At 41.9% G+C, this 14,829-nt stretch overlaps 1 protein-coding gene across 3 annotated transcripts in view; it reads right to left on the reverse strand.

The window, feature by feature from the left end:
• Positions 1-14,829, reverse strand: part of ripor2 (RHO family interacting cell polarization regulator 2) — a 62,367-nt gene that overhangs the window by 2,545 nt on the left and 44,993 nt on the right. For all 3 annotated transcript variants that reach the window (XM_079570488.1, XM_079570487.1, XM_079570489.1), the window contains exons 7-17: positions 8,112-8,261; positions 6,280-6,343; positions 5,208-5,251; positions 5,004-5,129; positions 4,712-4,860; positions 3,721-3,850; positions 1,819-2,565; positions 1,556-1,740; positions 1,268-1,430; positions 915-1,047; positions 656-817 (exon numbers count right to left, since the gene is read on the reverse strand). In XM_079570488.1, coding sequence (XP_079426614.1) covers positions 656-817; positions 915-1,047; positions 1,268-1,430; positions 1,556-1,740; positions 1,819-2,565; positions 3,721-3,850; positions 4,712-4,860; positions 5,004-5,129; positions 5,208-5,251; positions 6,280-6,343; positions 8,112-8,261 — 2,053 coding nt within the window. The remainder of the gene's footprint in view (positions 1-655; positions 818-914; positions 1,048-1,267; positions 1,431-1,555; positions 1,741-1,818; positions 2,566-3,720; positions 3,851-4,711; positions 4,861-5,003; positions 5,130-5,207; positions 5,252-6,279; positions 6,344-8,111; positions 8,262-14,829) is intronic.

Consider the following 14,829-nt stretch of genomic DNA (forward strand, 5'->3'; position numbering starts at 1 on the left):
GTTTCAACTGTAGTGATCAGGACTGGGAGTTCAGAGTTGAAGAGGTTTTGTCTCACAGCTGGTGTTGCTCTAATGGTTGGTCGAGACCCAAAAGTGGGTCGTTGAACCATTTTCAGTGGGTACATTTCTTTCAATATTTATCTTGTACAGAGTTCAGGATCGTGATGTCATATCGCTAAGAGATGGAGATTTTAAAAGTTAAAATACTGGAGTTATTGTTCACATTAAAACACTTGGACACCACAGTATGTTAGATTTATTAACAATTAGTGATTCAGCAGCTAACAGAGTTGTTCCACGGCTTTTTTCTTCACTTTTTATACTGTTTTTAGCGAATGTTTGTCTCCAGAAAATGTATGTAACAGCTGAAAACATGGCAAATCTCCATGGTAAGTAGATTTCCCGAACTCTGTACTGTAGTGTAGTGTAGAAACATCTGAATCTGTAAAAAATCTCCTCTTATTGGGGTCACGGTTTGCCCTCCTACAATTATGGCGAGTGTCCCAATTGATAAACCACTGCTCCAAACAACACAGCCCAGATGACTACCTTTGAAACCCTTTGCTATGATGGAAAACAACTTGAGCTTGTGCAAACATTGTGGATTCTCTTCCAGCACACTTGGCCGTGGCTTGTTTGAATAAAGATGAGTTACCCCTGTCGGCGCTGTGTGGGTGTTTTTCCTGCAGGGCGGCGGTAAAGCGCTGGTTCATGTGCTTAAACACTCGGTCCAGCGTGGTGTGGAAAAGCCCGGTGGAGCCGCTGCACTCCGACCACAAAGACATCAACTTGGAGCGTTCTGCGAGGCTTGGGAGGACTGCAAACACAAGGGGAAACACATCAACATCTGCAGGGAGAACGTCCTCGTGTTGAAACTAGAGAGAATCCATTCATTTATTGATTCTGCTACACACCATCGGAGACGCACGTGATCGCTTCCATTCTCTGCGCAGTGATGTCTGAAAGCTCCTCCAACATTTGCGTCTGTCCGGCGAGTTTGTTCAAGAGACTGCGCTTCTGCCACACTCCCACGCCACTCGACAGCAACTGAACAAAACAAAAGGTGGTTTTAGATCTTGTACATGAACAATACAACCTTTAAACTAGTCAGTGCGTGTATTTTACAGATAAATCACAGTACAATTGACTACTATGACCACTGGGGGGCAATCTTGACAAATTTATTAAAAGGAGCTTTATGAGCATTTCCTTCAAAAAATCAAAAACAGCTCACATGATTTCAGTAATTTACAGGTTATATTTGTACCTGAATGATGTGGTTGCAGTATTGAAGGTGAATGACGATAGCCACGTCCAGGTTCTCGTTCCCAGAGGTGAGAGGTAAGGGGCTCCCTGCCACACTGTTGCCCACCCCAGTGTCCTCCGTAAGGGCTTCACTCAGGTGACCTCTGGCCTCTGGATGTTGACCCCTAAGAAAGAGCAGAAAACAGATGGAAATTACAATTTCTTTAATGCAAAAGGATTAAATTCAAGTGCGTTCATTAAGAGCTTAGATCTTGTTCCCACTTGTGCCCTCTGTCTTGTTTTAACTTACCCAATTCCCTCTCCATCTGTATCAAACACAGGGGACCTCTGAAGCGTAATGTTGAGGACAGTGTTGTCATCTCCCGTGTCTTCATCGTCAAAGTCTGAGGTGTTGAGGAAATCGAAACTCTCCAGAGCGCTCTCCACAGTCAGACTGAGGCTGGACGAGCGGCTCCTGTGGCCAGGGAGGCGACACTAAAATGGGGAGAGGGACCAATGAATCTTTACTCAAACAAGGCATTTTAAAACAAAAGAGGCAGTGCCAATACTCACCTTCAAGAGGTCTTCAAATCGCATGACTTCCTGCTCCAAATCTTGCAGCTCTCGACAGCGGTGCGTCAGAGCCTCCAGCCTCATCAGCAGACTGTGAATGGCCTCCTCCAGACCGCTCTCCAGAAAGGCCCTGCTGCCCTCCCCGGTCCAGCTCAGACCCACCTCTCCTGCCTCAGTGGTGCTTCCCACGGGGGGCTCGATCTCGGAGGACGTGAGCCTCTTCACCAGCTGCCGGGTCAAACTGCCCGGCTCCTCTGTGTCCAACTCCACAGGCTTCAGTTCATCCGCCTGGTCCAGGAAAACGTCCTCTGGCGCGACAGTGGACAAGTGGCTTTCCGAGCACAGAGACGCGGCAGTGGATCCGCAGTGCGAGCCCGAGTTTCTTTGGGACTCTGTGCGTTCCCATTCAGAGAAGTCCGCCACCTCCGCCTCATCGCTGGCCAAGCTGCCACTCGTCCTGCGGCTGCCCCTGCTGGTCGATTCCCCGTCCTCCTCGTACTCCTCCTCATCCTCCTCCACCAAATGCTCCTCTGCGATGGAGTCCTCACGTGGCGGCAGGAAGTGCGAGGGCACCAGGTCCATTTCCGGGGGAGTGACGGTGATCTCGGGATTTGATTGGGCATGCGAGTGGGTGCTGGGGGCCGGGCTCGGCGTGGAAACAGAAGTGTCCGAGAAGGTGAAGGAAAGGCGTTTGCATCCGGCCACACCGTAGCTGCCATTTTCAAAGACGTCATCGGGTAAAGTGGACTGAAGGAAGAGACAAACATAAATAAAAATATTCTGTATAAAATGTTCAAAATTTATTCCACCTCATCACCTTTTACTCACACTGTATAAAAGCACTCAACAGTCCACTCAAAACCTTTTAAACTAATGATAGTATTTAAGGTCCTCTTCAAGTTTCAAGGCACATTCACAAAAAAAAAAGAAAAAAAAGGAAAATCTGTAGAAAACCTCAAAACAACCCTTACAGAACAAGACAAGACTGAGACTGCACAGGCTTGAAAGGGCTTAAAAGTTGAGGCTACATACTTACATAACACATCTTAACAACATGTTTGGTGTTTTTACGTGACTGAGTGCACGCACAAAGACCAGACAGGTACGCATCAACTTGTCTAAGCTCAGGTAAGAACATATCTCAGTATGGAAAAACGGTGGCCTGTTCCTTTAAGGTAGGAGGGCTGAACAATACACACTGGAGTCTAAATCAGTACTTCTTAAACACATTAAAACAAGCCAAAACCCTAAAAGACATGTTGCAGCTTATATTTAATCTCAAAATGCAGATCTCCTGAATGAGTTCGGTTGTTTCAAGCATTTTTGATGATGATGATGATATTTTGGCCTGCCACCAATTGCAAATGGTCCCCCTTTTGCCTCATTCAAGTCAATTATATTCGACTATATTATATTTAAAATAGCTTCAATAATACAGGACAAATGCCACCCAGAACCTTTTCCCTGAACACACACAGAGACATGCACCACATGAGACACGACACAAGGCCAGAATGAGTTGGGCACAGCACCTCCACACCACACTCACATAGACCTCCAGACTGGATTTGGGCCGTGGCCGAAGTGAGGCCAGGTCCCCAAATGAGCGACTGCGCCTGAGTTTCTCAAGCAGTGTGTCCCGGAGCATGTGCAGGAAGGAGAGGTGCTGCCGCTCCACGGGATGGGGCCGCCACTTCTTTACACAAGCGCAAAGGGGGTATTCAAGCGAGGGTGGGTTAATGTAAGCGGGGACAGAGGGGGGTTTGATATGGAAATGTAAAAAGAGGAGGGTCACAATAGGAAAACGACTGTGGGTTAGTTAAAAATAAAATATGGACATAAAGCAAAAAAAAAAAAAAACACAAAACATTCACTCCATGGACAACAAGAGGGTGCACTCACAAAGAAGGAGGTGTCCTGGAAGGTGGGGGTCTCCGGTGTGCCCTGACTGTAGACTGACACACGTCTTTGGATGGCTGCGGCTTTGCTCACATTAGAAGAGGAGAGAGTCAGGTCCTCTACATCGAAGGGGCTGGTGAAAGACACACATTCTGAAGTTATTCATTTGAAATGCACAGCTTAAGATAAAAGGAAAGGATGTTTTTGCCTTTTTTAATTGACAATCACTGGTTTTACTCTTGTCCCAGTGCAAGGATGAGACTTCATAACTCCTCAAGAACATACAGCAGGTGATAGCTTTAACCGCTTAACCCCCACCTGAACTGAGCACATTTTCTCCAGTTTGGCTTTACCCAAATCTTAAAGCTTGAGAGAGAAAAAAAAACGAGTTAACATAGCGATGGAAATGCAACAAAAGAGCGACAAAAACATGAGGTGACAAAAATATGTGACAAAAACATCACAAATTAAGAGCAACAAAAAAGTCACACAAACAGAAAAGTAACATAAATGAGACGAAACAGTGATCAAAAGGTGTGACGAAAAGCAACACAAAAGCCACAAAAGAGCAACAGAAGAGTTATAGAAAAATAAACAAAAAAAGGGACGAAAAGGTGACAAAAAGCAACAAAATCACCACAAACGAACAAAAGAAAAATTACAATAAAGTAACAAAAAAGTGACAAAACGAGGAAAAAGATAAGTTTTGATGAAGGTCTCAGCTTTCAAATAAGGCGTTACTCTGGCCTATAGGCTGTAAACTTTTAGATTTGAAGAAAATGCAATCGGTTAAGGTGCGGGTGAAGAGGTTAAGTGAAATATAAGTGCAAATTTTAAATGCAATAAGTCAAAATTGTGCTAAGGGAATCAAGTCGTTTTCCCTTTTGTATAATATCTGTACGGATTGACCTCGTTTCTCCACTAGGTGGCAGCCAATCATCAAAACCTTCCACTGGCAAATACATTTTATTCAGCCATCTCGTTGTTTACTTACTACCACGTGACCTCCAGATTGAGTTTGATGGTTCCCAGGTCATTGACGTCCACGGCCACCACTTGAGGCATCGCCGTGAAGAGCTCCTTAGTCTCACAGATCACGCTCCCCACCAGCATGTGAGTGGCCAGGCCTTTCAGCTCCGTCACCTGATCGGGCCAAAAACAACAACTTTATTCACTGCTTTGGGTCGTCCTCGAGAACTTTTGGCACAAGATACAGTCAGATGATAGAAAGTAAGCAATAAGATAAAGCACGGAAATTTGCAGTCATCTGAACATCTCCTCTGTACCTTGATATTGATGAGGTCAGTGATGAGAGGCATGAAAACCATCTCGTCCCCGTCCCAACTTTGCCTCGAGTTCACTTCAATTCTCCCTTTTAACTTCCACCGCTGCCGACCGTATCTCATAAAAATCTGAAAGTCAAAATACATTTGTTCAATGATTGTTATGAACGCAAGTACTTAATGTTTTTGTGGCATTTCAGGACTTACTTCATACTGGTCTCCAGGACACAGCCTCGCAAACCCGGCCAAACCTTTGACAAAAAGAAAATTAAAACAGAAAAAGTATTAGCATTTCTGTGTAGAAAAATAGCCTCTTGACCCCCGCCGGAACTGAGCGCATCTTCTCCAGTTTGGCTTTACCCTAATCTAAAAGCTTAAAATAAAAAAGCATTAAAATAGAGATGAAAATGGGGATGAAAACGCAACAAATATGTGACAAAACGCAACAAATAAGTGATAAAACTGGGATAAAAATGCCATAAAAAAACATGACAAAAAAAGAAATGAAAAGCCACAAAAATATGACAAAAAAGTGACAAAAACACAATAAAAAAGCAATGAAAAAAGTGAGGGCAAAGCAACAAAAAAGCCACACAAAGGTGGCTGACGTGGTGACGACACCAAATCTAAAAGCTTGGAAAAAACCATCAAAATAGCGATGAATACGAGGACGAAAACTGGGATGAAAGTGCAAGAAAAAAGTGGACAAAAATGGGACAAAAAAGTAATAAAAAAAAAGAGATGAAAAAGCAACAAAAAAGCCACAAAAACACTACAAAAAAATGACAAAAATGTAATAAAATAGGGACAAAAAAGTGACAAAAACATGCTGGAAAGGAACAAAAACACGACAAAAATGTGACAAAAATGTGAAGAAAACACGACAAAAAAGCCATGAAAAAAGTGAAAGAAAAAGCAACAAAAAAGCCACAAAAAGTGACAAGTCGAGAAGCTTTTAGATTTGGGCAAAAATGCGCTCGGTTCAGGCGGGGGGTAAGAGGTTAAGTGTACTTCTAAACAAGTGCAGTATATTTGAAAAGAAAGCTCTCAATGTGTGCGTGTTGGCTGCGGCTCAGAAACACTGTTTTCTCAGTGTATAGCCAATACAAAAATCAATCAATGAGGATCTGATAATAAACAAACAAATGTTAAAATCCGTTGCCAATTTGCATGTTTCTTTTCCCCCTGGTTTGGAAACTATTCTTAATCATTATCATTATGAATTCCAAAATCATGTCTACATGTTGACAGATTAATTGATTTGTTTTTGGCTTCTCACCTTTCATTTTGATGTGAAACTCCCCGAGCAGGTTTTCCAGTTCAGTCTCGAACGTGCTCATGTTCTGTACGGCACAAAAACACGTCTACGTCACACAGGGCCAAAACAACAGCAGTAATCGGGTTATCTGCACATCCTTCACCGAGCCTCTCGCTGCCCGGCCGGAGTCGAGGTGGCAGCAGAAGGCAGGTGTGTCATTAGGACGTATTGCAAGTCACTTGGACGGCTGCCATGTTTAAAATCACGAACCGTTAACGTGAGGAGTGTTTGAGGAAGTCTCTGAGATTACGAAAGGCTTACAGCACTCAAAACAGATTCCTTTGTGCACGTGCCAAACGTAAGCATGTTGACTAATAATTAAATAACAGTCATTAACAATTCACAGTTGTGCCAATGCCAATAAGGTTACACACCTGGTGGATGATTTAGATTTTTTGTCCATTTCTCAAAGAATATGAGTGAAAACATAAAAACTTTTTTTCCACTCATGGCTAGTGATGTTGTGAAGCCTTTATTGTGGAAAAAAAAATGTTTGAACTCATTTGAAATAATCATAACAAAATTAAAAAACAAAATGACCCTGTTGAAAAGTTTACACAACCAAGTTCCTGATACCTTGTGTTGCCCCCTTTAGCATCAATGACAGCTTGGAGTCTTTAGTGGTAGTTGTGGAAAAGGTTCTGTATAATTTAATGGCAAAACGGCCCATTCTTGTCAAAAACTCTTCAGTTCCTCTAAGTTCCTGGGCTGTCTTGCATGAACTCTCCCCACATTGGCTCAATGATATTGAGGTCAGGAGACGGAGATGGCACTAATGGGACCTTCACTTTATTTACTGGAGCCAGTGGCATCAGCGAAACGTCTCCATATTTCAAAGTATGGCACACTATGATAAAAAAATTGAGGAATGGCAAGGGAGTGTAAACTTATTGGCACAACTGTGTATGTAGTTTATGATTTTATTCAGGTAATTTTGAGGAATGAGGTATGAGGTCATGCTGGTGCTGTATTCGAGTCATGGTTATGAAAGTAAATACATCTTTGATTTGAGTAGCTCGATTTCAAGAAACCTGTCCATTGTGCGACTTCAAATTAAGAAAACACACTCAAAATGTTGCCTTAAGTTACTTGGAAAAAAAGATTGCTGATTGCTGAAAGCCGATTTTTCTTAATTTAAGTGTAAAGTTCTTTTTGACATGAGATACTCAAGGACAATTTCACTTATGTCTAGATTATGGTTTGCAGTTCAGTCCTCATTGTCCGAGTCGCCTAAAACTTAGTCACAACAAGTCCAACTCATTTAAGAAGTAGTTTTTTTTTCCATCAGTTGTGTTCATATAACAGAATAGAAAAAAAATGAATTTCTACCATGCGCCATCATGGGAGCAGTTTTGCCTTTAGCTCATTTTCTAACATTCAAAGTTCACACGCATAGCCTTAGAAAAAGCACATGAATGGAATTCCTACAAAGTCAGTTCTTTGTAGACACAACAGCAGATTCACCTCATCAATAGACGTTTGGCACAGAGTGACATTGCAGGTTACGACTTACTCAGCTTCCTGATGCCACTGGTTACAAAGGAATTCCTGTGCATTCAATGGACTCTTCTGTGAACAGTCATAGATTTAAACGAGCTTGAACTTAAGTAATTCAAAAGGTAGCCTATATATACAGATGTCTTTAGGGTCAAGACCTGAGAGCTGATTCAGTCAAGTCCGAGTCCTTGGTTCACCAGTCTTACTCCTGAACCTTTAGTCGAGGCTTTAGGAACACCAGTCTGATTCGCTTGTACTGTTACACCGTTTCTCATAGGATTTGGAGTGTGATATACCTCAGTGTACTCCTTGTAGCGCCTGTTGACCTCCGAGATGCTCTCCTTTGTGGCTTTAGTGGACGGAGAGGAGGAGAACGCCTGCTTCATCCGAATGGCACCGTCCCGCAACCGACTCTGGATGCAAAACGCCTCATACAGCTCATCCACCTGGACACAAACACACAATGTCCTCTGTATTTAATGAATGGCCACAAGGCGTACGGTGCGCATAGTAAAAACTTCGTTCATTCATCCTGACTCCCACAGCAAGTTATAAATAGCATTTCTTTTGGTTAAAAATCTACATCAAAACATCCCGGGGCACAAGCTTTCCAAAACTGCCATCTAAATTATTCTGGGTTGTTCACACCTCACCAGGACTCGCTCACACATCCTGCGCACGGCTTTAGGCTTGTGCAGCATCACGGTAACACCGATTTTTCACGTTAAGACACGTTTTTCAGAGAAGACCAAATGTGTATAAAAGGGAAACCTGACCTGATATGCCAAAAACGATTGTGAGACTTCCAAACAGGGCGTTTCATGACACATAGCATTGTTTTTAATAGTACTACAGCTTCTTGACTTTCACACCCTTTCGGTTTCTTTATTCTGGCGGCGTTACTATTTTCAAGTGAGCAGATAAAACAGTCAGACACAGATGGTGAGTGTCTGACAGTCGCCTCCAGTGGTTGGCGTCTGCAGAGCGCCGTGTGCGACCCCAGCGGGACACTCCCAAAGGGGAAGCAAACACACTTCAAGTTTAGAGCCATCACTTTCTCCAGCAACATGAACCCGACTCCAACCCACAGGGAGAGGCAGCCACTCAATATCATGCACTCTGGCTAAGTCTCTGCGCTATTAAAATAAAGTACTCACAATAGACTTCTAATGGAGGGCAGTCTTTGGACCCTTTGTCAGTGAATGCAGGAACAGGAAGTAAAAGTATACCAGTAAATAAGTTAAATTAGTTTGTGAAAAGTTCAACATATTGTGCCCCTAACCTTGCAAGTCAGAGAACAGCTACAACAGTCTCTAGTTCAGTGGGACGTAATCCAAGCTTTTCCCAACATTACTGAACATAAATTTTGCTGATAAATTGTTTGTAATCAGACCTATTGATCAATGTGTTTTATAGAGCTTAAACTGCATAATGTTTTATTATACGTAACATATACTTTACATATGTTCAGTGTTCTACACTCAAGGTGTAAATGAATAAGTGAATGAATGAAAGTTTATTCTGGCTGCTCACATTCAAAATAGTACTTTCCTTACAAGATAAAATTATTACAACCAAAAAAGGGTTGTGCAGGAGCAGAGAGCTTTTTGCTTTTGCCCACCTTGCATAATACATCAAAACAAATGTTTTACATTAAATTCACATTCCTCTGTAACAATATCCCTGGTATGCAATATTCTATTGGTCAAATTTGATACATATTCATAAAATAGCTGAATTATTCATCTCATTCATCACATAATTAATATGACATCCCATAAAATAATAAAAAAACATTTGACAGAGAACTTAAATTGAGGGTCATTCCATAATTTTACTTCGACAAATGAAACATCTTTGTTTGGCACTAGTTCTTATGATACCAGTTTCAAACCTCGTAAATTATAATTATAATGTCCTCTTCTTCAACTGAAGGACCGAATGCTCGTGGGGAGGCTCCTGTTCACAGCACGAAACAAGATCTCCAACCATTTTAAAATCCACTGAGGTGCACCTCTTTAGACTCAGGGAAAGTAGCTTAAAGTTTTGTCAGAAATTGAAATTATTGCAAAACAAATGAAATAATATTTCTTCAGCCGAATAAAGTCAGTGTCATTTACTCAAATTTGATCAAAAGAAACGCATTTAGAGTCCATTATTCCATTTTTGGTAGAGTCATTTCCTGTCCGTCTGAGTGGATTTTTGATGAAAGTGGCGCCGTGGCACAACAACACACCTCAGCAGCGCCTCACGTTGGGAGCGATGGCAGAGCTCTGAAATATTGATGTGCTGTTCTCTTTATGGCGCTCATTAGAGAGACGAGAGAAATGGGCCGGACTGCCTCCTTCTTCACTCACTGTTTGTGCATCTTTATGACGGGAATGGCTCATGACGACTTCGAGCCAAAGTGGTCCAGCAAAGCACACACACAGACAGTGTTTCTGGTCTGAACGGGAAACAGAGCTGAGATTGGCCGTCACTTACTGGGATATTGAAGAAAATACAGTATATGTGTCAGAATCAGAAGACTACAGTCGACTATAGACTCAGACGCAGCATTTCAAACACAAAAAAACACACCCACCCAATCCCAGCAAGTGCACCACAGCCCACCCCAAAACCCCATCCCCAGCTGGGACCGGCCCGTCTGCCTGTGGTCTGTGGCGGGGCAGTAGAAGCAAGAGCTGAGCCAGCTATAAAAACACATACAACCACAACTGAAACACGACTTCCTCAGCGCAGCTCCAAATGGGTTTATTTACAACTAAACATGGGACACAACAACATGTTATTCTCCTTAGGCAGGTCACAAATCAGAAGATGACTTTTTCTTTCCTTTTTGGCTCGTACAGAGTCGGAGAACCACAATACATGGTTTCATACAGTGCAGCAAGTTGTAGTTCTGCAGGAGATTGGAAAAAGTACCTGATTGCAATCTTTTTCGTACTGTGTTAAGATTAGTGATGTACGTTTTAAAATCAAGATGTAGTTTTGGTGCACAATTCAAACTTTAACATTTGAGAGAAGACATTAGACATTTTAATACAAGAATCACTAATTTGAGAACATGTTCGTAAAGGTTTAAACTACAGAACTAGAACGCACGGATATAGGAAATCATGTTGTATCTGAATATACTGTCAATACCGTCTCCTTTGTTGAGCCCTTGTTCCATTACACTTAAACCTCTTTACCCCCACTTTACTACGTGTGCATTGTCTCCAGTTCAGCTTTACCCAAATCTAAAAGCTTCTCGATGCCTATAGGCCAGTGTAACACTTAATCTGAAAGCTAAGACCTACAAAACTGATAACTTTTTTGTTGCTTTGTTGTGGCTTTTCACTCAAGTTTTTGTCACTATTTTGTTGCTTTTTTATTGTGTAATTGTTTCTTTTCTGGCATGTTTTTGTTGCTCTTCTGTTGCTTTTTCATCACTTTTTTTGTAGCTTTTTATTGTGTTGTTCCAGCTCTTTTCCCCTGCTTTTTGTCGTGGTTTCATCACGTTTTTCCTCACTTTTTTTTTTTCGATCTTTAGTCATTTATATGTTAAAAATATTGTTGCTTTTCCGACACGTTTTTGTGGATTTTTCCTAGTTTTTTCCCTTGATTTTTGTCGTGTTTTAGTCACGCTTTAAATAGCATTTTTGTTCTTGAAGTATTTTCATCCTTGTTTTCGTTGCTAATTTGACGCTTTGTCTCAAGAAGCTTTTAGATTTGGGTAAAGCCAAACGTGAGAAAAAGTGCTCAGTTCAGGTGGGGGTTGAGAGGTTAAAGTTTTATCAGTCCTCCCTTTCTAAGGCTGTAGCTCTGGATAAAACGACACATATTCCTCCTCACATCCGACTGACTCTTTGCAAACCAGTGAGCAGTCATCGCTCTGACCAATCAGCAGCAATCATACAATTTCCCACTAATTAAGCTCATTTTACTCCAATTAAAATGGCCTCTTGGAGCCTTGGAGGAAATGCCCTTTTGAAGGTCAGCCAAGCCCAAAGACATCCATCAGTATTCTGCAGCACCTCGGGGCCACCGCAGCCGAGACAAAGAAGAAAAGATATAACATAAAAGGTAATGGCCGGTGCGAGGCATAGCTCTACTAAGCAACTCTCCCCTCCACATCGCCGCTGCTCCACTGCCATAGCTGTAAAGCACATCACAAAAAGCCATTGTCAAACTAATAATCCCGAACAGAGTCATCATTCACCTCTGTTTTTGACGTTGCACGGATCATTTGGATTCAGCAGATTTACAGGCGACGCACAAAAACCATCTGCGCCTCCGTAACGACATGTCTCCAGATGTGACAGAACCACACATGTATTCCCAATTAAGACCTGCTTTAATCAGAGCCCAGTGGGGAGCGAGCCAATGTCAAAAGGGAAAGTAATCATATGTATGCATCGTATTTATAGTTTATGAGAAGAGTGTGTGATCAAGAAGGATATTGTTATTGAACATAAATGTAAAATAATCACGGTAATAAGGACAACAAAGACAAACAATTGCATCAGAAACATATCAAATACAACATACATAACAAACAGACAAACTTTGCTTTTCATGTTGACTGTACATTCAAGCGTATGGGTTTTTAAACATTTATTATAGGGAAGGAATCCTCTTAAGATACGGCCATTATCCCGGATCGTAGTGGGACGGCGAGCTCGCACACACATACACACACACAGAGATTTGGTGCCAGGGGGGCGAGTGATTATAAGGAGATTAAACCAGGCGGGCCACATCAAACAGCATCACACACACTCCCTTCTCTGGGGGGGCTGTCGGCGCGGGTGTGTGTGTGTACGTTGGTGGTAAGATTAGCATTCAAGGGAGTCGTGGAAAGCAGCACGGCCCATATTAATCACATGCCAAGTGCCTCAGACTGGCCTGGATTTGGCAGGTTTAAAATTCCCTTCCTACTTCTGTTGTTTTAAAAGGAGGTCTAAGTGACAAGTCAATTTATCCAAGTCTCTGGCAGCTTTTGGTGTTTCTTGAGATGTTCTGCATTTGCTCAACTTTACAACAGTGATAATGGTCAACAGTATTACAGCCTACAGCCTTTTGTGTCTCCTGTAGCCCCCGAGCTTAAAGGGATATTTCAAGATTTTTGACTTGGGGCCTCATTTACGAGTTATCCAGAGTGTGGTTTTTTAATTCATTCAGTCCTCGTATTTGAAGAGTTTAGGCTAGTGCTAGGCTAGTGCATGTCTATGGTAACTAGTAGCTTGCATTAAAAACAGTCTGACCCAAGCACAGTGCACCTGAGGCAAATCACTTATAACACCAGACTACCGATATAAATGTCTGTGTTGACTGAATCATTTTTGAAATATAACCATTTTGCATTTAAAATAACTTATATTTGAGCAGCATCAGCTTCCTGGTTGTAAGCTACGCAGTGGTGGAGTGATCTGCTAGGTTACCGGATCTACAGTAGTTTGTTTATCTGCGACCGGCATTACTATACGTGGAATTCAAAAAGGAGCTTTCTACAAATCAGATATGGCAACGTTTGGAGGACGACCCGGTATTTTGAAGAGGTTTTTAATGCAGGCTATTAGTTACCATAAACATGTGCAAGCCTAGCACTAGCCTAGCACTAGCACCACTAAAGTCTTCAAACTGCATGAATGATAAAAAAAAAAAAGATCTCTGGATAACTAGGAAATGAGGCCCTATGTCAAAAATCCTGAAATATGTTTTTAATATCACTCTCAGTCTTGTGTGATTCTTCAGAAAGTAGTCACTTAAAACATCTATCAACATTATTATGACAATATAATGGACTCATCACTTTCTAGGTGACAGGACAAAGATGAGACGTCCCATTCATGATTGGCCTTAACTCTACTGTTCAGATCCATGCATAGACTTCCTGATCCCGCATCAACTTCATGTTGGAGGATATGAAGAGACATCCAACATAAACTTGAAAATATTTCTTTCATAAATTGCTGTCATATAAATGTGGCCAGACATGTTTTTTCCCCCTTCATGCTGAGAGTGTCCAGGGACAAGGGTGCTTGGAAAGTCTGGAAAGCCCTTTATGGAAAGGCTACTGCAGTATAATTATAATCAGCAGCGGCTTAGGAGGAAGTGCCTGTGACCCACAGCTTGGCAGTTCAATTGTAATAACTTCCATAATGCCATTGTCTCAATGGGCAGGAAATTGAACGCACAAAAACACAAGATGGAATTAAGCGGCCCAACACATGTGACTCTGGAGTAAATGAATCAGAATATATACAATCAAAAATGTATGTATAATGTGTGAATTGAATAGATGTCTTACAGTTGTTTCAGTCACATGACATTTTCCTGTTATGGAGCTTTTCTTAAGAACTTTTGATTTGAATTTTCACCACACATGGATAAGCGGCATTTAACACTAATCTTCCACTAATTTATCCTACAATGGTTTCTGTCCATATTATGATTTACATTTACACACAATCCCACCCAGGACCTGACCGCTGTCCCGCTGTGCCACCTGCCTTCTACATATATGTGTGTGTGTGCCAATTACAGCTCGGACATCTGCGCCCAACGTCCCAGACAAAGACCCAGGGGCGCAGTGGGTCCGGGCGCAGGCTCTGATAAAGATGTGCTGATGGATGAGAGTAAAGTCATGGCTCACGGCAGCTGTCCTCCGCAGAGAGACACGCCTAAACACGCACACACACATAAGTGAAGCAGCTGATCAAACCATGAGGTATTCATCGTTTAGGGATGTGTCACGTCTCAGAGGTGCTTATTAAAAGGTAAAACAAAAAGAGATTAGAGCCTCTTTTAAACAAACACCATTTACTCGAACTGGGTCATATGACTAAAAACAACTCTCATATTTTTCATATTAAAAATAAGTAACCGTAGCGTTTACAAATATGATTCATGCACATCGACAAAACAGACCTTCTTAATACAGCTCAGGTTTTACAAAAATGTAATGCGTTTCACTCCGGGACCATTTAACATAACAAATAAAACAATAAAACTGTCAATTTATCACTC

Source organism: Gobius niger, assembly GCF_951799975.1.
Source record: "Gobius niger genome assembly, chromosome: 14".
Lineage (NCBI taxonomy): Eukaryota > Metazoa > Chordata > Actinopteri > Gobiiformes > Gobiidae > Gobius > Gobius niger.